This window comes from Tachyglossus aculeatus, chromosome 1 (assembly GCF_015852505.1).
Source record: "Tachyglossus aculeatus isolate mTacAcu1 chromosome 1, mTacAcu1.pri, whole genome shotgun sequence".
In the NCBI taxonomy this organism is placed as follows: Eukaryota; Metazoa; Chordata; class Mammalia; order Monotremata; family Tachyglossidae; genus Tachyglossus; species Tachyglossus aculeatus.
In genome coordinates this window covers 144,721,284-144,746,198 of record NC_052066.1, presented here as the reverse complement: position 1 = coordinate 144,746,198, position 24,915 = coordinate 144,721,284, and the positions used below count along the sequence as shown (strand labels likewise).

General features: G+C 43.0%; 1 protein-coding gene across 2 annotated transcripts in view; it reads left to right on the top strand.

The window, feature by feature from the left end:
- TDRD9 (tudor domain containing 9) overlaps positions 1–24,915 on the top strand; it is a 125,264-nt gene that overhangs the window by 47,136 nt on the left and 53,213 nt on the right. For both annotated transcript variants that reach the window (XM_038743285.1, XM_038743284.1), the window contains exons 8-19: positions 5,117–5,220; positions 8,205–8,269; positions 9,417–9,471; positions 9,653–9,737; positions 14,278–14,335; positions 15,073–15,177; positions 16,540–16,637; positions 19,535–19,666; positions 22,961–23,120; positions 23,198–23,261; positions 23,546–23,609; positions 23,913–23,957. In XM_038743285.1, the coding sequence (XP_038599213.1) occupies positions 5,117–5,220; positions 8,205–8,269; positions 9,417–9,471; positions 9,653–9,737; positions 14,278–14,335; positions 15,073–15,177; positions 16,540–16,637; positions 19,535–19,666; positions 22,961–23,120; positions 23,198–23,261; positions 23,546–23,609; positions 23,913–23,957 (1,035 nt within the window). The remainder of the gene's footprint in view (positions 1–5,116; positions 5,221–8,204; positions 8,270–9,416; positions 9,472–9,652; positions 9,738–14,277; positions 14,336–15,072; positions 15,178–16,539; positions 16,638–19,534; positions 19,667–22,960; positions 23,121–23,197; positions 23,262–23,545; positions 23,610–23,912; positions 23,958–24,915) is intronic.

The following is a 24,915-nucleotide window of genomic DNA, read 5'->3' as shown; positions in this document are numbered from 1 at the left end:
ACTATGTGGAAAGCACTGTTCTAAGCGCTGGGGAGGTTACAAGGTGATCACAGTCTTAATCCCCATTTTACAGATGAGGGAGGCCCAGAGAAGTTAAGTGACTTGCCCAAAGTCACACAGCTGACAATTGGCGGAGCTGGGATTTGAACCCATGACCTCTGACTCCAAAGCCCGGGCTCTTTCCACTGAGCCACACTGCTTCTCTATGGTTCTTTTATGGTTGGTGTATCTGTTCTACTATCTGTATGAGAAGCAGCATGGCATAGTGAATAGAGCGTGGGAGTCAGAAGTCCTTGGATTCTAATCCTGGCTCTGCCATCTGTCTGCTGTGTGACCTTGGGCAAGTCACTGCACTTCTCTGGACCTCAGTTTCCTCATCTGTAAAATGGGGATTGAGACTGTGAGCCCCGTGTGAGACGGGAACTGTGTGTCTAACCCAATTTGCTTGTAAGTCCCAGCACTTAGTACAGTGCCTGGCACATAGTAAGCACTTAACAAATGCCATTATTATTATTATTATTATTATTATTATTATTGTTACTAACCCAGAATCTACAAGAGAAGTTAAATGCAGTTTTAAAAAAACATCAGTCACTAGCAACACACTGTTGCTTCGATCAGTTCAGAATGCTTAGAGTAAGCAAGAAAAGAAGTAGGCTGTTTGAAGAGCTCATTATGGGCAGGGAATGTGTCTACCAACCCTTTTATATTCTCCCAAGCGCTTAGTACAATGTCTGCACACAGAAAGCAGTCAGTAAATACCACTGATTGATTGAAGAGAATGCAAAAAGAAATTCAGGCTATTTAATTGACTAATGGAGTATTTAAGGGTCAGATAATTGAGCCTTAGTCTAGCTATGTAGTATTCCGTGTAACAGTGAATTTCTGTAGCTACCATATGCAACAATTCATTTTTGCAAAGCTAGATAACTGTGTATTGTCAGCACTCATGATTGTTGTCAGCATTCATATATTTAGCTCTGGCATGTCAGCACAAATAGCTGGCAAGGAAATGATTAGGTAAAATCTGATGTCCGTGAAAAATGCTTGGGGAAAACTGTCACGAAGACACTGAGGAAGTTCACGAGAAAGTTAATTACTATTCAAAGGAATTTGTTTAAAATGTTCTAACTGTGGCAGGGCTGCTCTCCCCCTCGTCCCCCTCTCCATCCCCCCCATCTTACCTCCTTCCCTTCCCCACAGCACCTGTATATATGTATATATGTTTGTACATAATTTTTACTCTATTTATTTATTTATTTTATTTGTACATATCTATTCTATTTATTTTATTTTGTTAGTATGTTTGGTTTTGTTCTCTGTCTCCCCCTCTTAGACTGTGAGCCCACTGTTGGGTAGGGACTGTCTCTATATGTTGCCAATTTGTACTTCCCAAGCGCTTAGTACAGTGCTCTGCACATAGTAAGCGCTCAATAAATACGATTGATGATGATGATGATGATGCTCAACATTTTAGGAAAATTCAGCATTGCCAGATGTTTTTAGCCAAAATCCATGAAAAGGACCACAGCTTTTCTCATTTTCTGTATCTTTTTTTTTTTGTGTGTGTGTGTGTTAAGTGCTTACTGTGTTCATCATCATCATCATCAATCGTATTTATTGAGCGCTTACTGTGTGCAGAGCACTGTACTAAGCGCTTGGGAAGTACAAGTTGGCAACGTATAGAGACAGTCCCTACCCAACAGTGGGCTCACAGTCTAAAAGAGATGGGAAAGGAGGAGAAAAGGAGGAGGAAAGGAGATGGGAAAGGAGGAGGGAAGGAGATGGGAAAGGAGATGGGAAAGGAGATGGGAAGGAGATGGGAAAGGAGGAGAGAAGGAGATGGGAAAGGAGGGAGGAAGGAAGGATAAAGTAAAGCGAGCAGGAGTCTGGAGCGGCCCGTCTCCTCACGTTTAAGTGCTGGGGGTAGATACAAGCTACTCAAGTTTAACATAGTCCCTGACCCCCATGGGGCTCACAGTCTTAATCCCCATTTTACAGATGAGGTAACTGAGGCACAGAGAAGCGAGGTAAACTTGCCCAAGGTTACACAGCAGACGAGGATTAGAACCCAGTCCTTTTGACCCCCAGGCCCTTGCACCATCCGCTACGCCACACTGCTTCTCTGTCATGATGTTCCATGATTTAAACGTTTTCTTCTTTGGAGCTGAGCATCTTTTAATTTGGAGGTACAAATTAGATTAATTTGGGTGTGCTGTTGGTGTTCCCAGATGTTGCACCTTACGACGGATTTTATGCTTGGGGAGGTGTGGTTAAAACTGCTGATCTGCTCCTAAAAGTCCCTTCCTTTCTTCCCAGACAAAAGAAAAAACAAAAGTTTTTTGCTGTATTCTTAGTTTGACAGGCTGCTCGGGCCAGGCCTTTATACACCCATCGGTGGAAGTTTCTGGCGTAGGTGGAAGGGCCTTGCCTGAACAGAGAAGCAGCGTGGCTCAGTGGAAAGAGCACAGGCTTGGGAGTCAGAGGTCATGGGTTCTAATTCTGGCTCCGCTACTTGTCAGCTATGTGACTTTGGGCAAGTCACTTGTCTGTGCTTCAGTTCCTTCACCTGTAAAATGGGGATTAAGACTGTGAGCCCCATGTGGGACAATCTGATTACCTTGTATCTCTCACAGCGCTTAGAACAGTGCTAGGCACATAGTAAGCGCTTAACAAATACCAACCCCCCCCACACAACACTACCCATCACTTGTGCTTGCTATTTGCAGCACCGAGGACTGTTTTCAATATAATTTCTTGGCATAGTCTTCAGGTAATTTTGCTTACAGAGCCATCTCCAATTGCCCCATGTCAAGCTGGGCTACCAGCCGCTGTTGTCTTAGCTAGCCCCTGCCATTTGTTTTTTTTTTATGGTATTTGTTAAGCGCTTACTATATGCCAGCGCTTAGTACAGTGCTCTGCACACAGTAAGCGCTCAATAAATACGATTGAATGAACGAATGAATGTCAGGCACTGTACTAAGTGCTGGGGTAGATGCAAGCCAGTCAGGTTGGACAAAGTCCATATCCCACATGGGGCTCATATTCTTAATCCCCATTTTACAGATGAGGTAATTGAGGCCCAGAGAAGTGAAGTGACTTGCCCAATGTCACACAGCAGACAAGTGGCAGAGCTGGGATTTGAACCCAGGTACTCAGGCTCCCAGGCCTGTGCTTTTTTACTGGGCCTCGCTGCTTCTCAGTGGTTGTGCCTCACTGTTCCTTTAAGAGATTTTCCCTTTCTTCCTGGATTATGATCATCCTACTCCAGCTCACCGTATGGTAGCTGTCTGGGAATGCTACTATTTTCCATTTTTCACTCTCTATATTGAGGTAAATTGGTTTTCAGGGAGTAGGGTTTCAGAGCTAACTGTGTTCCAGGATTTCATTGTTTGTGGTACAATAGATGCTTGTACATATCTATTCTATTTATATTATTTTGTTAGTATGTTTGGTTTTGTTCTCTGTCTCCCCCTTTTAGACTGTGAGCTCACTGTTGGGTAGGGACTGTCTCTATATGTTGCCAACTTGTACTTCTCAAGTGCTTAGTACAGTGCTCTGCACACAGTAAGCGCTCAATAAATACGATTGATGATGATGATGATGATGTGGTGCCATTTAGTAGCCTAGTGGATAAAACACGGGTTTAGGAGTCAGAAGGACCTGGGTTCTAATCCTAACTCTGCCACTTGGCCTGCTGCATGACCTTGGGCAAGTGACTTGACTTCTCTGTGCCTCAGTTATCTCATCTGTAAAATGGGCATTAGGATTGTGAGCCCTATGTGGGACAGGGACTGTGTACAACATGCCCCAGACTGAACCCCGTCCTTCCTCTCCCCCTCCTCCCCCTCCCCATCCCCCCTGCCTTACCTCCTTCCCCTCCCCACAGCACCTGTATATATATATATATATATGCATATATATATATATATATATGTTTGTACATATTTACTACTCTATTTATTTATTTTACTTGTACATATTTATTCTATTTATTTTATTTTGTTAATATGTTTTGTTTTGTTGTCTGTCTCCCCCTTCTAGACTGTGAGCCCGCTGTTGGGTAGGGACCCTCTCTAGATGTTGCCAACTTGTCCTTCCCAAGCGCTTAGTACAGTGCTCTGCACACAGTAAGCGCTCAATAAATATGATTGAAATAATGAATGAATGAATTTGTATCTACCCCAGTGCTTAGAAGAGTGCCTGGCACATAGTAAGTGCTCACAAAATACCATTTAAAAAAAAAAGTCAAGTTTGGCATAGAGGTGAAATGAAAAGCTGGAGACGTGGTGCCTGGCATTGGTCTGAACCTTGAAACATGACCCAAAGTGGAATCCTCCAACCACTCTTATGGCACATAATAAGTGCTTAACAAATATCATTATTATTGTTATTATTATTATTAAATTGCTTGTAAATCTGTTGAAAAATGTGCCCTTTGATACAGTCTTTACGATAAATCCATGTCTTTAAGGAACACATCATGGCTATTTTAACAGCATGGCCTACTGGAAAGAGCACAAGCCTAGGAGTCAGAGGACCTGGGTTCTAATCCAGGCTCCGCCACTTGTCTACTGTGTGACCTTGGGCAAGTCATTTAACTTCTCTGTGCCTCAGTTACCTCATCTGTAAAGTGGGGGTTGATACTGTGAGCCTCATGTGGGTTTGAACTGTGGCTAAACTGATTATCCCAGCACTTAGTATAAAACTTAAGAAATACCACAATTTTTTTTTTTAAATATCCCTCACCGGTTTTATGGACAGGCTATAGCTGGATTGGAGTCACATTTGCTTCCTCTTCAGGTTAATATTGAAATAAAAGTAATAGTGAGAATGTGTTAAATATTTTGCCTAGGTGGTTATGCATGATCCCTCAGTTTTTAATAGAAGTATCAGAGAGGAAAATGTATTTGTTGAAACAATTGTTTCTACCTTGGGTCATTGGTAATTCACTACAAAAACTTTACTGACTAAAGATCTAAATCCTTCACAGCACTATTGTAACCCAAAGTGAGTTTGACAGATGATAATATTGTACGATTTGCTAACAACAGGGATTTTTGAATTGGTCTAATGACCATCCTTTACTGAATATTCTTTCAATCTCTTTTTTAAGCTTACTCCTCAGGTTCATGATGAACCAAAGATAACTGAAGATATATATGCGGTTGCCATCTCATTGATCCTCTTTTTCGATGATTTGGAAATGCGAGACAATGGGTAAGAAGAATTTTGCTTCATCGCTTACTGTAAATTGTCATTAATGCTATAGGCTGCTACAACTTGAAGGTGTGATTTCAGCTAATTACATCTCCCTCTTTAGCTATTCATAGTTCCTTGCAATTATTTTATTTGGTTCATCGGGCTTTGATTGAAGTCCTGGAATTCTTTTTTTTTTTTTTTTTACTTCTAAATAGACTTAAAAGGCTCAAACACTAAAGCCAAGCCAAGTGGAAATTTTGGACTGCCAGTCACAAAAGCTTGGACATAGTGCCTGAGGCTGGAGTTGTATCTGCTTTACAAAGATGCAGAAGTCAGACTATTCTTTAGGCTTTGATCACTCTTAAATCCTTCTTCTGCCTATTGCCACTGGATATTCACATTTCACAGGCTTATCGGTTCTATATAAACGTGTTTCCTCTTGTTTGTTTTGAAGCTCCGTCCTTCAGACTTCATTGTCTGCCTCCTTATTCTCTCGTGAACTCTGCTTAATAATTCTATTCCCTCCACTCACACCAATCATTATTTTGTCTGCTTCCATCATATCTCTTCTCAGCTCTACCCTTTCACTCACATCCTCTCACCTTACTCAGGGGAAGAAATTGTCAGAATTTTAAATACCGCATACTTGACAACTGTTTGCAATACTTCAGAAGCAGCGTTGCGTAGTGGGTAAAAATAATGGCATTTGTTGAGTGCTTACTATGTGCAAAGCACTGTTCTAAGCACTGGGGAGGGTACAAGGTGATCAGGTTGTCCCACGGGGGGCTCACAATCTTAATCCCCATTTTACAGATGAGGGAACTGAGGCCCAGAGAAGTGAAGTGACCTGCCCAAAGTCACACAGCTGACAAGTGGCGGAGCCGGGATTTGAACCCATGACCTCTGACTCCAAAGCCCGGGCTCTTTCCACTGAGCCACGCTGCTTCTCTGAACATGGGCCTGGGAGTTGGAAGGATCTGGGTTCTAATCCAGCTCCACCACTTGTCTGCTGTGTGACCTTGGGCAAGTCACTTAACTTCTCTGGGCCTTTGTCAGTTCAGCACCTATAAAATGGGGATTTGTGAGCCCCATGTGGGACAGGGACTGTGTCCAACCTGATAAGCTTGTATCTACCCCAGGGCGTAGTAGAGTTCCGGGCTCTTAGGAAGTGCTTAACAAATACCATTAAAAAAGCTGTTATTGAGCACCTAATAAATACCGTTGGTTGATTGATTGATCAATCAATCAATCAATCGTATTTATTGAGCACTTACTGTGTGCAGAGCACTGTACTAAGCGCTTGGGAAGTACAAGTTGGCAACATATAGAGACAGTCCCTACCCAACAGTGGGCTCACAGTCTAAAAGAATGAGAAGCTTGCTCATGCAGGGCAAAGTGTTGGACTTTTCGCCCACAGTAGTCCCAAGTTGTGCGTGATTCGTTTTTTAATGCATCTTGTTAATTTCACAATTTTATTAGCAGAGAAGCTTTTGAATTTTTTTTTTAAACCACCCTGCCCCCACTCCCCACCCAGACTGGATCTGAAAAGAAGCACAAAAATCTTGTCAGTCCTTTCTTAACTGTTTCCTGGGGAACTTTGACAATACTTCGGTCATCTGATATGACTGCCTGCAGAAAACATGAGGGAAATCCAGGTCTTCTGACCCAGACTCATGTACTTTCCATTAGCCCACGCTGCCTTTCAGTATTGACCGTCAGTAGACTGTCAGTAGCTTCCCAGTTATTAATAGAATTGGTATGTTTTGGGGAATGAGATACCTGGGAGACTTACTCATTTTTAAATGCTACCTTTTTTTTCCCTTTCTTTTTCTTGTGGTTTTCCCTTTTCTCCGGTCTGGAAAGTGTCCAGGGTTTCCTGAGGTAATGGCTTTTGCCTAACTCTTATATGAAGCATCATGGCTCAGTGGAAAGAGCACAGGTTTGGGAGTCAGAGGTCATGGGTTCTAATCCCGGCTCCCCCACATGTCTGCTGTGTGACCATAGGCAAGTCACTTAACTTCTCTGAGCCTCAGTTACTTCATCTATAAAATGGGGATTAAGACTGTGAGCCCCACGTGGGACAACGTGATCACCTTGTATCCTCCCCAGCGCTTAGAACAGTGCTTTGCACATAGTAAGTGCTTAACAAATGCCATTATTATTATTATTATTATTATTATTTTCACTCCAAAGTGGACCCTTCACTTCCAAACCAAGCTCTGGATTGATCTTGGAATGCAATACCCTAAACTAAGCAGTTTTACGGGAATAATGATAATAATAATAATAATAATGATGATGGTATTTGCTAAGCGCTTACTATGGGCCAAGCACTGTTCTTAAGCACTGGGGTAGATACAAAGTAATCAGGTTGTTCCACATGGGGCTCACAGTCGTAATCCCCATTTTACAGCTGAGGTAACTGAGGCACAGAGAAGTGAAGTGACTTGCCCAGAGTCACACAGCTGACAAGTGGCGGAGCCGGGATTAGAACTCACGACCTCTGACTCCCAAACCCGGGCTCTTGCCACTAAGCTATGCTGCTCCTCTGTACAATTCTATGCCAGGAGGTGGCTGTGCTGTTGAATATTAAGTTAGCTATTTGTAAACTCCGCAAAGGAATGTGCAAATAAAAACCAAAATGCAACCAGAAATTTATGCAAAAATCTGATTTTACTAGAGTTTAAAAAAATGAAAACAACAGTTATCCTGAATGTCAAATCCATACTTTACTGATTAGTTGTCTCCTCTTCCACATCCTTTGCTTTGTCCTCTCTCTTTTTTGGTGGCTCTTTAGGTCCAAAAAGGACATGTTCTACAAACTTCTCCTCCAACCATTAAATCTTAGAATTTGGGCAGTAAAAAGTGGTAAGGACTCTGGAACTGAACGGCCATCATTAGAATCCTAACTAGAATTTTCTTTAGACATATTTCTGTAGACAGAATAAAACGGAGAACAGGGGGTTTATGTGATCTTACTCATGTCGTTATTTTTATATCAGGGACCCGACCAAGTCAAGTTCGAGATTTTTGCCAGAACGTAGTAGCGTGTTGGTATTTTTGCCAGGTGAGTGACACTTTAAAAAAAACCTGGACTTTAATTTAGTGGGAAGAGTGGATAAAGAAAGTATTTGGCTATCACACTTTTGGGAAAAAAGATGTCTTCTTCTAGCTAATGCGAATCAGAAAAAGAAAGCAAATCTTAAATAAGCCCTGTTTTCTCGTATGAGGCCTCTGCTTGATTTGTGGCTTACAAAAGTTTTTGAACCCCCCTACTTTCCATGCCTCAGTCCTTACAAAGGCCCCTGAGATCCCCTAATCCATCAATCAGTGGTATTGAGTGCTTACTGAGTAATAATAATGCTAATGATGGCAATTGTTAAGCGCTTACTATGTGTCAAGCATTGTTCTAAGAGCTGGGGTAGATGCAAGCTAGTCAGATTGGACACAGTCCCTGTTCCACATGGGGTGTACACTCTTAATAATCCCCATTTTACAGATGAACTGAGGTCCAGAGAAGTGAAGTGACTTGTCTAAGGTCACACAGCAGACAAGTGGCGGAGATGGAATTGGAACCAGGTCCTTCCAACTCCCAGGCCCGTGCTCTATTCACTAGGCAATGCACAGAGTTGGAAGACATGTTCTCTAAACACCAGGAGTTTACAGTCTAGGAGGAAACAGACATTAAAATACCGCTACACTAAAATAATTGCAGGCCACTGGGTTTTCCCTTTGACATCCCACAAATGTGGAGGAGAGCCATTGGGTTGGGAGGGCTCATACCTCAATAGCAATTTCCTTGTAGATAAAAATGATTTTTCTTTTCATATTTATTATTCGCATGTGATATACTTAATGCAACTTGGACGATTTTGCTGCAACTTGGGTTGTAGCCTTTTCGGCAAACCTAAAGATTTTTGAACCATCTGCAAAACTATGTAGATATCTTTTGAGCAAATACAGGCACATAAAAAAAATTGGCAACTTAATTTTGGCGTTAAATTCTGTTTTGACCCATTTTTATTTTTGTATTTATGGGCAGTGGGGAAAAATGGCAGTCTAATAACTATGAGAAACAGTGTCATATTTGAAGAGGAGGAACAGATTTCTTTGTATTAAGTGAACTGGGCAGAGCTACTTTTCTGCTCTGACATGTATTGTGATTTTAACGTAACATAAAAACCTGTTGTTGAACTTTAGTATCTCGTTTACAGGTTTAGCTGAAATAAATCACTTGCTTGAAGTACTTACAAACGTGGTTCACAAAAGGTAGGTTAAAATAATATGAAGTGAAAATTGATTTGCCTTGGAAAAGTTCATTTGCTTGTGTTGCACAACGCTGTAATTCCCTGTCAAAACGAGGGGCAGCCTGTCATGTTCTAAGGCTTATGTATAACTATGTAAAACTACGATCTGGTTAGACATTTTCTTGGTCTTTTTATTTTTTAAGATTGCAGGTATATCCACTTCATTCAAGTGTGACTTTGGAAGAACAGAATAGTGTCTTTTCACCTCCTGTCCCTGGTTACAGAAAGGTAAGAAAATTGGGAAAAGAAGGGCTTATCCTAACTCTGACCCTTGCCTGTCGTTTGACCCTCGGCAGGTCACTTACCTTATCTTTAAAATGGGGATGAAGTAGCTGTTCTCCCTCCCTCTCAGGCTTTGAGCCCATTGTGGGAAAGGGCCTGTATTCAGCCTGCTTTTGTTGTATATCCCTCAGTGCTTAACAAATGCCATTATTATTCCTAATAATAATACCAATGTAGGAAGTACATTCTGACCTGCAATATTTACAGACATTAATATTTCATTTTATTTTCTGAATTTTTTCTATGACATCTGTTAAACGCTTACTGCGTGCAAGGCACCGAACTAAGCTCTGGGGTGGATTCAAGCTAATCAGGTTGGACACAGTCCATGCTCCACATGGGGCTCACAGTCTTAATCTCCATTTTTACAGATGAGGGAACTGAGAGAAGTGAAGTGACTTGTCCAAGGTCACACATCAGACAAGTGGCAAAGGTGTGATTATAACCCAGGTTCTTCTGGCTCCCAGGCCAATGCTCTATCCACTAGGTCACGCTGCTTTTTGATTTGATTATCTGTGTTTAGAAACAGCCAGTCACACCCATGCATGACTAGCGAGGCCATGGTTTTAATTTTTTTTTTAACTGAGTATTTTACTCGGGCTGAGTATCAATCTGTGAAAAGATTTTACTTTCTGCGGGGTTGGGTTTGGAAAACTCTCATTAGTGGCTAAGGCCATAGAGCAAGGTGAAAGTCAAAATAAAAGCAGCGTGGCTCAGTGGAAAGAGCACGGGCTTTGGAGTTAGAGGTCATGGGTTTGAATTCCGACTCCACCACATGTCTGCTGTGTGACCTTGGGCAAGTCACTTAACTTCTCTGAGCCTCAGTTACCTCATCTGTAAAATGGGGATGAAGACTGTAAACCCCGCCGTGGGACAACCTGATCACCTTGTAACCTCCCCGGCGCTTAGAACAGTGCTCTGCACATAGTAAGCGCTTAATAAATGCCATAAAAAAAGCAGGTTTGGTTATATGTTAAAATATGGGATTGGCATAATGTGCTCGTGATGTCAAGGATTGAAAATGAGTGACAGAATCAACCCAGTAGTATTTATTAAATACTTACTGTGTTCAGAAGCAGCATGGCCTAGTGGATAGAGCACAGGCTTGGGAGTCAGAAGGACCTGGGTTCTAATCCTGGGTCTGCCACTTGTCTGCTGTGTGGCCTTGGGCAAGTCACTTCCCTTCTCTGTGCATCAGTTACCTCATATATCAAAAGCGGATTAAGACTGTGAGCCCCATGTGGGACGTGGACTCTGCCCAACCTGATTAGCTTGTTTCTACCCCAGTGCTTAGAACAGTGCTTGACCCTTAATAAGTGCTTAACAAATACCATCATTAGTGTTATTATCATAAATATTATTCTGAGCACAGTACTAAGTGCTTGGGAGAGTACAGTAGAAGCAGACATGATCCATTCCCAGAAGGAGTTTAAGATCCTGAATACCATTGATGAATTGATTAAAATCTAGCAGGGAGACAGACATTACATAATTTACAATTAGGAGGAAGTGCTCAAATAATATAGTATGGAAAGTGACCTGTACAAAAGTGCAAGAGAAGTAGTGAGTTCTAGAGTGCTGAAGTTGTGCAGAAATGCTGAAATGACAGTTAGCATATGACCTGGAAAAAAGAAAAATTAATTGGGAAAGCCTTCTAGGAGAGGTGGGATGTTAGAAGGATTTTAAAGATAGGGTGAGCTGTGGTCTGTTGGATTTCCAATGGATTTGAAGGGGGAAGGAGTTCTCAGCAGGAGGGAGGAGGAAAGGCAATGAAGATGAAAATGAAGCACAGTGGGAAGGTCAGTGAGCTTGGGAGAAATGGGTAGTGTGAGATAGGGTATAGTAAGAGAAGAGAGCTGGATAGGTAGGAGGTAGAGAAGTGAAAGCCAATAGTCAGGAGAAATGAATGCGGCTAACCATTAGAAGTTTTTGAGGAAAAATATGTGTAGATGGAAATTTTAAAAAGATGAACAGGAGTAACAAAGCGAAGGACAGTGAGGTGGCTGATAGGGCCATCTAGCCCGGTGGGTCTGTTCCGGAGTCGTGTCCGTTTACATGGAAAGGAAAGGGCAGATTCATTCATTCATTCATTCATTCATTCATTCATTCAATCGTATTTATTGAGCGCTTATTATGTGCAGAACCCTGTACTAAACACTTGGGAAGTACAAATCGGCAACATATAGAGATGGTCCCTACCCAACAACGGGCTCACAGTCTAGAAGGGGGCGGCAGACAACAAAACAAAACCAGTGGACAAGTGTCAATACCATCAGAATAAGTAGAATTATAGCTACATACACATCATTAATAAAATAAATAGAGTAATAAATATGTACAAATATACACAAGTGCTGTGGGGAAGGGAAGAGGGTAGGGCAGAGGGAGTGGGGGTGATGGGAAGGGGAGGAGGAGCAGAGGAAAAGGGGAGGCTCAGTCTGGGAAGGCCTCCTGGAGGAGGTGAGTTCTCAGAAGGGCTTTGAAGGGAGGAAGAGAGCTAGTTTGGCCGATGTGTGGAAGGAGGGCATTCCAGGCCAGGGGTAGGATGTGGGCCAGGGGTTGACGGCGGGGCAGGTGAGAATGAGGCACAGTGAGGAGGTTAGCGGCAGAGGAGTGGAGTGTGCGGGCTGGGCTGTAGAAGGAGAGAAGGGAGGTGAGGTAGGAGGGGGCGAGGTGATGGAGATCTGGGAAATGTGAGGAAAAGCTGGCAGGATTTAGGAACAGATTGGATGTGAGAGTCGCAAAAGAGTGAAGAATACAAGATAAGATCATGGTTGTGGGTTTCAGAACAGTAAGTATAGTAGAGATGGGAAAGTTAGGCAGAGGAGAGGGTTTGGGGGAGAAATCGAGGAGATTCATTTTCAACATGTTGGACTTTGGCCAGTAGGACCTCCACCTGGAAATGACTTGCGGGCAAGAGGAAATGCCAGATTGCAGATAGATGGAGTGGTCAGGGCTAGTGAAATAGATTTAGGATTCATCCCAATAGGAGGTACAGTGCTCGCACACAGAAGCAGCATGGCTTAATGGACAGTGTGTGGGCCTGAAATTCAGAGGACGTGGGTTCTAATCCCGTCTCCACCACATGTCTGCTATGTGACCTTGGGCAAGTCCCTTAACTTCTCTGTGCCTCAGTTACCTCCTCTGTAAAATGGGGAGTAAGACTGTGAGCCCCATGTGGGATAGGGACTGTGTCTGACCTGATTACCTTGCATCTACCCCAGTGCTTAGAACAGTGCTTGCCACATAGTAAGCACTTAACACATACCACAGTCATTATTATTAGTAGTAGTAGTAAGCGCTCAGTAAATACTATTGACTGATTGTGCACTGTTCTAGCTGTTAAGAAGAGTTGTATTACCACCTTGGGTCAGACCCATGGTTCATCCAGATCTAAATTCTATCTCTGACGGGAACAACAGGATATTTGGAAGAACACTGTCATAGTTTCCCTCTGGTCAGCTTAGGAATGGAGGGCAGGTATTGGGTCTACTAACTCTACTGTCCTCGCCCAAGCACACAGTACAGAGTACGTGCTCCACAAATACCCGTCTGATTCATTCATTTATTATTCATTCATTCAGTCGTATTTATTGAGCGCTTCCTGTGTGCAGAGCACTGTACTAAACACTTGGAAAGTACAAGTCGGCAACATATAGAAACGGCCCTTACCCAACAGCGGGCTCACAGTCTAGAAAGGGGAGACAGACAACAAAAAAAAAACATGTGTCTGTTAATTCAACAGCTTTCATATGTCCCTTTTACATCCTTAACTTTCCCTTTAGTGAAAGAGTATGGACTGCTCACCTGTGGATGGATTAATTCAAGTCCCTATGGTATCTCGGGAGCCGCTTAATAGATGGAAAGGATGTATATATGTGGCAGTGAAAGAGGAGGAGGGGGGCATTTTAGACAGAGGTTGAATCTTGAAGGTGGAAGTGGGATGATCAAAGGTGTGCCCTGGGGGAGGAGTGGGGATTCAGGGTCTTGATCACGATATTCTGGGCAGCCTAACAAAGCACTTGGAAAAAACAGAGGTTAAGATGAGAGGTCCATCCAGCATTTTAGGGCTGGAAGCCTTCATTTAAGAAGGTTTGGAAACCTGGCCGGAGCAATTAATAGGGGATAGAGTACAACCTTGTTGGCCACACCAGAAAGAACTGGATGGATAAGGGTTGGGATTCAAGGCATTAAACCTTGAATTAAATTTGACTATTTGAACTCAGAGCGGAGTCATTTTGAACTCTGTGTTTGTATGCTCAGATGATGCTCATCTGAGAGCATATTGCCGCTGTACAGTGCAAAAAGTCACCAAAACCTGATACCACTTAGAATGAAGAGTCTCGATTTGAGCATGTGTAATGAATTCAAGCCTATTTTTCAGAAATAATTATTCCATTTAGATCATTTAGATGATTCTTTAACTCGAGCATTATGCGTCCAATGAATGCGCCCAAGTTGTAACTCTTTTTTCTTTGTTACTCAGATCATCTTATCTACAAATATTGCTGAAAGTTCCGTCACAGTTCCTGATGTCAAATATGGTAAAGTACTTTTCTGTGTTATTCAAAAAAGCCAACATAATATGCTCTTTGATGGCCTCGATGACCTGCTTGGTGCATATTTTTAAAAACCCGTTGCTGCATCTCCCAAGTTTTGTAAGACCTTTGAATAATAGAAGATGAGATACCAGAAATGGAGGTGATATGCTAGGCCTTTATGTCACACTGTTTTTCATTTTCTCCAAGTCTTTCATGTTATTTCATTCATTCATTCATTCACTCGAATTTATTGAGCGCTTATTGTGTGCAAAGCATCATATTAAGCACCTGGGAGAGTACAATACAACAATAAACAGACACATTTCCTTGCCTGCAACGAGCTTATTCTCCTGTCAATATCTCGAGTAATTTTTACTATGAACCGACATCCTATTGTTACATTCAGTACATTGCTCTCAGTTCTGACATGAGCATCATGGGCAATTCCCTTCTGTTGTCAGCTAGAGAGATGTGCTCTATGCAGTTGCACATCTCCAGCAATATGTCTGTATAGGAAGAAAGATATGTTATGATTTCCCTCCCCGGTATTGTCACTCAGTACTGAAAAGTAGAATTTAAATTGCTTGTTTTTTTTTTTTTTAATTCCAAATTTTGAATGCTGTATTGTTGGGAGTATTCTACCCTAACCTAGGGTTCCCTGTTACTTAATTTAACAGTGTTGCAGAACTCTGTTGTAGGGACAGTGTGTAAAATTTTCACACATCTTTTTTTTATGGCAGTCATCGATTTTTGTTTGACTAGAACTCTAGTTTGTGATGAAGATACTAATTATCAGAGTCTGAGGCTGAGTTGGGCTTCTAAAATCAGCTGTGATCAAAGAAAAGGTAAGAGATCAGTAAACAAGCTTTTTATTATCATGAAATAATGGATCAGAACTTGGTAAATTGGAAAAAAATTTCTGTAATAAATGCTATTAGTACTACTTCTACCTAGTGTAAGGGAGAGTCTGTAGAAGCTCTGCTTTTTCCCTCAGGCTTCAGGTGTTCTGTTTCAGTCTCTAGGATTAATTTCCATGTGATTTAATGCCAATTTATACTGAGGAAGTACTTTATTTATTTATTGGAGGCACTGTGGCCTGGAGGAAAGTGTGGGACTGGAAGTCAGGAGATGTGAATTCTAATCCACATCTGCCATTGGCCTTCTCTCTGAACTTGGCAAAGTCATTTAACCTCTTGGCTCCCCAATGTCTTCATCTGCAAAATGAAAATGATGGCTCTCTGTTGTCCTGACCTATTAGATTATGAGCGCCTTGTAGGATCGGGATTATGTTCTCATCTAATTATTCATTCATTCATTCAATTGTATTTATTGAGCACTTACTGTGTGCAGAGCACTGTACTAAGCACTTCGGAAGTACAAGTTGGCAACATATAGAGACGGTCCCTACCCAATAATGGGCTCACAGTCTAGAAGGGGGAGACAGACAACAAACCAAAACATGTGGTCAGGTGACAAGTCATCAGAACAAATAGAATTAAAGCTAAATTCATTCATTCAAACGTATTTATTGAGCACTTACTGTGTGCAGAGCACTGTACTAAGCACTTGGGAAGTACAAGTTGGCAACGTATAGAGACGGTCCCTAAACAACAACGGGCTCACAGTCTAGAAGGGGGAGGCAGACAACAAAACAAAACATGTGGACAGGTGACAAGTCATCAGAACAAATAGAATTAAAGCTAAATGCACATCATTAACAAAATAAATAGAATAGTAAATGTGTACAAGTAAAATAGAGTAATAAATCTGTACAAACATATATACAGGTGCTGTGGGGAGGGGAAGGAGGTAGGGCAGGGAGGATGGGGAGGAGGAGAGGAAAAAGGGGGCTCGGTCTGGGAAGGCCTCTTGGAGGAGGTGAGCTCTCAGTAGGTGAGCATTTACTCCAGCGTTTAGCATAGGGTTTTAGCACTTAGTAAATGCTTCATAAATACCACAGTTTATTGAATGATCTGACAGTGTTTTTCCTGAGGTAAAACAAAATCTTTAATATAGAGGCCTGGGATGACTTTGAGTAGCATTGGTTATGCAGGAACACTATATTAGGGGCAGTTGCTAAGAACACTGTGTGTTAAACCTATTTAGGAATAAAAAATGTTGTACGTTTCCAGCACGAAACTTGCTTTCTCAGATTTGGTCAGTATTTATTGCCAGAGGCATCCTTTAAACGTATTTCTTATTTGTAGGTCGTGCCGGACGTGTTTCTAAGGGCTACTGTTACAGGCTAGTATTTAAGGAGTTCTGGACAAACAATATACCCGATATTACAGTTCCCGAGATGTTGGTAAGAAACTGCTTTTAGCTGAAAACTATTCTGAGTACGTTATGGTTTGCTTGAAATTGTCCAGTGTAGACGCTGGGAGAGTTTTTGTTTGGTCCAGGCCAGAGAGAGGGGAATTGAGGGAAATGGGGAGCAGGAGGTGAGGGGTTTGAGGCCCATGCTTGGATGGGAACTGACTGGTCACTCTTCTGTAGAATCTCTCCCGTTCCCATCTCCAGAATTGGCCTCTGGGGGATTCCCTTCTGTGCTCTCTTCCTTAATCAATCAATCAATCAATCATATTTATTGAGCGCTTACTATCTGCAGAGCACTGTACTAAGCGCTTGGGAAGTACAAATTGGCAACATCTAGAGACAGTCCCTACCCAACATTGGGCTCACAGTCTAAAAGGGGGAGACAGCTTAAGCTTCTGTTCCCAAGACTATGCTGCTCCTGCTTCCCCTGGGAGGCTCATACACCCTCAATGCTCCCCATGTACTGTGAGCCCACTTTTTAGACTGTGAGCCCACTGTTGGGTAGGGACTGTCTCTATATGTTGCCAACTTGTACTTCCCAAGCGCTTAGTACAGTGCTCTGCACACAGTAAGCGCTCAATAAATACGATTGATGATGATGATGATGATGATGTACTGTCTCTGCCACCTGGGTTGGATTAGCATGGCATAGTGGATAGAGCACAGGCCTAGGAGTCTGAAGGCCAAGGGTTCTAATCCCGGCTCTGCCCCTTGTCTGCCATGTGACCTTGGGCAAGTCACTTCACTTCTCGGGCCTCAGTTCCCTCATCTGTAAAGTGGGGATTGAAGCTGTGAGCCCCATGTGGGACCAGGACTGCGTCCAACCCAATTCACTTGTATCCACCCCAGTGCTTAGTACAGTGCCTGGCACATAGTAAGCGCTTAACAAATACCACAATTATTATTATTATTATTGCTATTATTACTATCATGAGTGCTCACTGGTCTTCAGCCCCAGAAAGCCCAGCCCTGACCCTCCCTCACATGACCCTACCCCCATGGCTGCATCAGAGGGAGTGGCATGGGGGTGGTTGTCAGGCGGCAGGGATCTCTCTGCCTCTCCCTACACGTGACCCTACTCATGTACAATGATCACTTGAAACCTGTCCCCTTTGTTAAGGCGAAGGAAGGTGCGGGAGGAGACCGCGGGGAGCGATGCACCTTCAGAGGCCAGTTCTGGCCACCAGCGCTACCCTGGCACGGCCGCGTCTGTGTTGCCACTGCTCCTCGACCCACCAGCTGAGCGCAGTGCCAGGGTTATGGCAGCCACACTCTGTCCTCTCCTCGTTCTTCTCTTATCTCTCGGCCTGTTCTTTCTCATGCTCCTTTGCAGGCTCCTCCTCTGACTCTCACCCCCTACCCGTGGGGGTCACTCAAGGTTCAATTCTGGGTCCCCTTCTATGTTCCATTTACACCCACTCCCTTGGAGAATTCATTCACTCCTAAGGCTACAACTACCTCCTCTACGCAGATGATACCCAAATCTACATCTCCAGCCCCGATCTCTTTCCCTCTCTTGTAGGATCTCATTTCTTCTTGCCTTCAACACATCTCTGTTTGGATGTCCTCCCATCACCTCAGGTTTAACATGTTCAAAACAGAACTCCCTATCTTCCCACACAAACCCCGTCTTCCCCCGAGTCTCCCATCACTGTAGACGGCACCACCATCTTCCTGTCTTATGAGCCTGTAACCGTGGCATTATCCTTGATTCCTCTCTCTCATTCAACCCACACATTCAAGCCATCACCTGCACCTTTACAGTGTCGCTGAAATCCGCCCTTTCCTCTCCATCTAAACTGCTACCACATTAATACAGTCACTCGTCCTGTTCTGCCTGGATTGCTGAATCAGCCTCCTGGCTGACCTCCCAGCCTCCTGTCTCTCCCCACTCCAAACTTCACTCTGCTGCCCTGATCATTTTTCTACAAAAACATTCAGGACATCACCCCACTCCTCAAAAAAACTCCAGCGGTTTCCCATCCACCGTCACATCAAACAAAAACTCCTCACCATTGGCTTTAAAGCACTCTACCACCTTGCCCCCTCCTACCTCTCCTCACCATTCTCCTTCTACAGCCCACCCTGCCCACTTCGCTCCTCTAGTGCCGCTAACCTTCTCACTGTGCCTCAATCTCGCCGACCTTGCTGCTGACCCCTAGTCCACATCCTGCCTCTGGCCTGGAATGCCCTCCCTCCTCAAATCTGACAGACAATTCCTTTCCCTCCCACACCTTCAAAGCCTTATTGAAGGCACATCTCCTCCAAGAAGTCTTCCACGACTAAGCCCCACCTTTCGTCTTCTACTACCTTCTGCATCGCCCTGACTTGCTCCCTTGGTTCTTCCCCGCTCCCAGACCACAGCACTTATGTACATGTCTGTAATTTATTTATTTGTCTTGATGTCTGTCTCTCCCCGTCTAGACTGTAAGCTTGTTGTGAGCAGGAAATGTGTCTGTTTATTGTTGTAGTGTACTCTCCCAAGCACTTAGTAGAGTGCTCTGAACACAGTAAGCACTCAGTAAATACAATTGAATGAATGATCGAATGAATTATTTCTAGGGTTCGGTCATTGTGCTCAGAACTGGGAAAGAACAGATTACTTTTAAGTCTGTGGGAAAAGTATCCCACAGTATCTGTTGGCTCACAAAGTACCCGCATTTTTGAGGAATGTATTAAATGCTTGTATTGCCCTCTAATTGTAGAGTGGGAAATGCCATATCAGAGGAACAAAAATGTCTGCCATGAGGGTTCAATGATCCTATAAAAACCTCATGCTTCCCCCCCCTTTAGCTAATTTATGAAATTGAGAGATTTTTAAAAAGAGCAGTTTTCTGTCCTCCTTCCGTCTTACATTTAGTCATTTTTTTTCCCCTTCATCTCCAGCGTTGTCCATTAGGAAACACAATCTTGAAAGTTAAATTACTTGACATGGGGGAGCCAAGAGCTCTGTTGGCAACTGCCCTTTCTCCACCCAGGCTTAATGACATTGAACGCACCATCCTTCTACTAAAGGAGGTAAGTCTATTCTTATTATGTCTGTTTCCTAGTGGGAGGCATATGTGCCAAAGGCATTTGTGCACAGCAGGGTGTCCAAGTAATCCTCGCCCGGGGATTGGAGTCAGGGATGTCAGGACTGAAATTCATAGCAGGCTTATTGGGTGGCCTTGAGCAGATCTCTTTGCCTCTGCACATTTGCTTCCTCTTCCATAAAGTGCCTGACAATCATGACCTTTAGCGGATGTCAGGAAAACAAATTTTGCAAAGTTGCTTGGGAAGGATAGTGAGCTATAAATGTGAAGTAGCGGGATTTGTTAGGGAGTGAATCTCGTTCCCTTTCATATTTACATTTCATCATATTCTAATGCTACTTACTATGAAAGTCAAATAATCTAAGGCCAGGCTATATGTGGGGAAAAGGTGAGGACTCTTTTCATCAAGTAATTAAGAGAAGCAGAGTGTCCTGGGAGTCATAAGGACATGGGCTCTAATACCGACTCTGCCACTTGTCTGCTGTGTGACCTTGGGAAAGCCACTTCACTTCTCTGTGCCTCAATTACCTCCTCTTTAAAATGGGGATTAATACTACTACTACTACTACTACTAATAATAATGAAAATAATGGCATTTGTTAAGCGTTTACTATGTGCAAAGTACTGTTCTAAGCACTGGGGGAATACAAGGTGATCAAGTTGTCCCACGTGGGGCCCACAGTCTTAATCCCCATTTTACAGATGAGGTAACTGAGGACCAGAGAAGTGAAGTGACTTGCCCAAAGTCACACAGCTGACAAGTGGCAGAGCCGGGATTAGAACCCGTGACTTCGGACTCCCAAGCCCGTGCTCTTTCCACTGAGCCAAGCTGCTGGGGCATGGACTGAGTCCCGTCTGATTCAGCGAGGCTCAGTGGAAAGAGCCCAGGCTTTGGAGTCAGAGGTCATGGGTTCAAATTCTGGCTCCACCACTTGTCAGCTGTGTGACTTTGGGCAAGCCACTTAACTTCTCTGTTCCTCAGTTCCCTCATCTGTAAAATGGGGATTAAGACTGTGAGCCCCATGTGGGACAACCTGATCACCTTGTAACCTCCCCGGCGCTTAGAACAGTGCTTTGCACATAGTAAGTGCTTAGTAAATGCCATCATTATTATTAGAAAAGTGCCTGGCACATATTAAGGGCTTAACAAATACCATAAAAAAGTAATTGCCAGAGAAGTGTACTCAGTTCTATATTCAACATAAAAAGATGGTTTCATCCAGTGGACTCGCAGGACTGAGCTGAATGAGATAGTTGTAAATTTCACGGCCAGATCCTCGAATTATTTATCAGTTGCCAAGAAATTGAGCTCTGAAATGAACATCCATCCTATCTTTTAAACACCCAGTTCTGGTTTCAGTACCCAGTACCCAGAAGCAGCATGGCTTAGTGGAAAGAGCCCGGGCATGGGAGTCAGAGGTCATGGGTTCTAATCCCGGCTCCACCACTTGTCAGCTGGGTGACTTTGGGCAAGTCACTTCACTTCTCTGGGCCGCAGTTGCCTCATCTGTAAAATGGGGATGAAGACTGTGAGCCCCATGTGGGACAACCTGATTACCTTGTATCTACCCCAGTGTTTAGAACAGTGCTTTGCCCATAGTAATCGCTTAACAAATACCATCGTCATTATTATTGTATAACTCCCTGGAAGGCTTAAAGAAATTCTTCCCACCACACAAATCTGCAGTGATGTAACAGGATCTACAAGTTGGCACAAGTAGATTCAGCATAGGAAGAAACAGTTGTGTGCATAGGTGTGGCGTCATGTTAAGGCATGCTGATATTACGCATCCCAGCCTCTGTCTTGGTTGTTCTGTATAAGGCGGTGTGTGGGGTTTCTCTTTATTTTTGCAACTTTACAGTGGCTGATACTGTAAAATAATGAGTGGCAAAGCTACAGTGCGTTCTGCTAGTGGTGGCCATAATAATACTGGAATTTGTATAGAAAATTCCTTCCTTCATTCATTCAGTTGTATTTATGGAGTGCTTATTGTGCGCAAAGCACTGTACTAAGCACTTGGGAGAGTACAGTACAACAGACACATTCCCTGCTCACAGTAATGATGGTATTTATTAAGCGCTTACTTTGTGCCAAGCACTGTTCTAAGCGCTGGGGTAGATTAAAGGTTATCAGGTTGTCCCACGTGGGGCTCACCGTCTTCATCCCCATTTTACAGATGAGGGAATTTGGGAACAGAGAAGTTAAATGGCTTCCCCAAGGTCACACAGCAGGTAAGTGGTGGAGTCGGGATTAGAACCCACATCCTCTGACTCCCAAGCCTGTGCTCTTTCCACTAAGCCATGCTACTTCTCTAAAGAGCTCACAGTCTAGAGGGGGAGACAGGCATTAATGTGTATACATAAATAAGTGCTAGAAGCAGCATGGCTCAGTGGAAGGAGCCCGGGCTTTGGAGTCAGAGGTCATGGGTTCAAATCCCAGCTCTGCCAATTGTCAGCTGTTTGACTTTGAGCAAGTCACTTGACTTCTCTGGGCCCCAGTTACCTCATCTGTAAAATGGGGATGAAGCCTGTGAGCCCCCCGTGGGACAACCTGATCACCTTGTAACCTCTCCAGCACTTAGAACAGTGCTTTGCCCATAGTAAGCGCTTAATAAATGTCATTATTATTATTATTATTATCTATACATATGTGCTGTGGGGCTGGGAGGGAGGATGAATAAAGGGAGCAAGTCAGGGCAACGCAGAAGGGAGTGGGAGAAGAGGGGAAGAGGAGAGGAGGGCTTAGTCAGGGAAGGCTTCATGTCACAATGTCAATCATGGCAGCATCTTTTCATTCATTCATTCATTCAATCGTATTTATTGAGCGCTTACTGTGTGCAGAGCACTGTACTAAGCGCTTGGGAAGTACAAGTTGGCAACATATAGAGACGGTCCCTACCCAACAGTGGGCTCAGAGTCTAGAAGGGGGAGACAGAGAATCTTCAAACCACTTATCCCCTAGCCTATTAATTACTATTGAATCAGTGGTTACTGTAGCACCATTTTCCTGAAACACAAAGTATCTTCGGGAACACAACCCCGGTGCAGAGGAGCTGAGTGGAAAAAATCCTGACCCCCCAAATCAAATGACCTGGGTTCTAACTAAGCCCAGGACAGTGCTTGGAATATAGGAAGCATTTACCAAATGGTAAAATTATCATTATTATAATTATTGTTGTTGTCGTTGTTGTTATAATCACTTAACAAATGCCGCAATTATACTACTGGAAGAGTACTGAAAGCTTGTGTGACTAACGCTATAAAAAATTCATTTTTAAAGATAGGGGCACTTGCCATTAGTGAGCACAGAGAAAATCCTCATGATGGTCAACTGACCTTCTTAGGAAGAGTTTTGGCTCATCTTCCTGTGAATCCACATCTGGGCAAACTAATAGTTCTTGGGCACGCCTTTGGATGCCTTGAAGAATGTCTTATCATAGGTAAGTGTCAATGACAGAAGCAAATGTTTTGGGAATGTTGTTCACAAGCAGTGTTAACTTTATTTTTCTTTTTTTAGCTGCATCTCTCTCTTTGAAGAATTTTTTTGCAATGCCTTTCAACCAGCATTTTGATGGATATAGGTACCTTGTTCTCATGTTTTTAATGCCCTTTTAAAGGGGGAAATAGGTCCTTATTGTACATATGGACAGCCGCTAGAGTTGATTGCTTGGGAAAATCCACCACGTTAATACCTGTAATTTATTTATTTATGCAAACGTCTGACTTCCCCCCTCTAAACTGTAAGTTCACTGTGGGAAGGGACTGTGTCTACCAACTGTGTTATATTGTACTCTCCCAAGCACTTAGTGCAGTGCTCTGCATGCAGTAAACACTTAAAAAATGACACTCTCTCTTTTATTTACAGAAATAAAGTGAACTTTTCAGGAAGTAGTAGAAGTGATTGCCTTGCCCTTGTAGATGCATTTAAGGTAAGTCTTTAACTATAAAGTAATGGTTTGCCAACATTCTGCATTTTAAGACTTTATATTTAAGGCGCACATTTTTGACATTGATCCATCGTTTATATTTTGAGGATGGATAAAAATATTTTTTAATATGCCATTTTCAGAGTTATTTATTTGCCATCATAATTGTATATGCTGTTGGTTTCATGTATTTTTTAATAGCGTTAAAGATAGCTTCTTCAGTGGGATGCATTATTTGCAAGCCGTATTTTTTCTGTTTAAAATACCTTACAAATGGAAATGAACAATGAATTTCTAATGTTTTAGAGCTGGCAGGACTGCAAACAACGAGGAGAACTGAGGCATCCAGAGGTTAGTTTTTTGAAGTCTTTTTTTTTTATTAGACAATTGGAAATGTGATCCTGGAAGATCAATCAATCATATTTATTGAGCATTTATTGTGTGCAGAGCATCGTACTAAGCACTTGGAAGAGTACAACATAACAGATTTGATAGATAAGTTCCCTGACCACAAGGAGCTGGCAGTCTAGAGGTTGGGATTCAGACATTAATATAAATGAATCGATTATCGATATGCATGTAAACGTTGTGGTGCTGAGGGTGGGGTGAATAAGGGTTGCAAATCCAAGTTGCATCATCATCATCAATCGTATTTATTGAGCACTTACTATGTGCAGAGCACTGTACTAAGCAAAGCAAAGCAAAGCAAAACAAAGGTGATGCAGAAGAGAGCGGGAGAAGAAGAAATGAGGGCTTAGTCAGGGAAGGCCTCTTGGAGAAGATGTGCTTTAAAGAAGCCTTTGAAGGTGGGGAGTACGATTTCTGTTGGATATGAAGGAGGAGGGAGGTCCAGGCCAGAGACAGGATGTGAGCGAAGTGTGAGTCGTGAGATAGAGATCAAGGTATACCGAACAGGTTGGCAGTAGAGGAGAAAAGTGTGCGGGCTGGGCTGTGGTAAGAAATCAAGAAGGAAAGGTAGGAGAGGTGAAGGTAATTGAATGTTTTATAGCCAGCGGTGAGACTTTCCCTTCATTTTGTTGGTGCTTAAGTGGGCTGGGTGAATGATGATGATGAAAGACCTGTTCTGCTGCCAGCATGTTGGAGCAAGAGTATTTTGGAGGGGTTTGGGTAGAGCTGTGAATGAGCAGTTCACAAGGAGTTCCTAGAGGAAGAGCTAGCGCACCTCTAACTATGAGGAGCAGTATCACAGAGAGTAGCCATTTCACAGTTCCCCCTAACATCTCGTTGCCAGTGTCAGAGATGGTCTTCGGGGATGGGTGAATCTCACAGTAGTGTCTTTTATATTCTT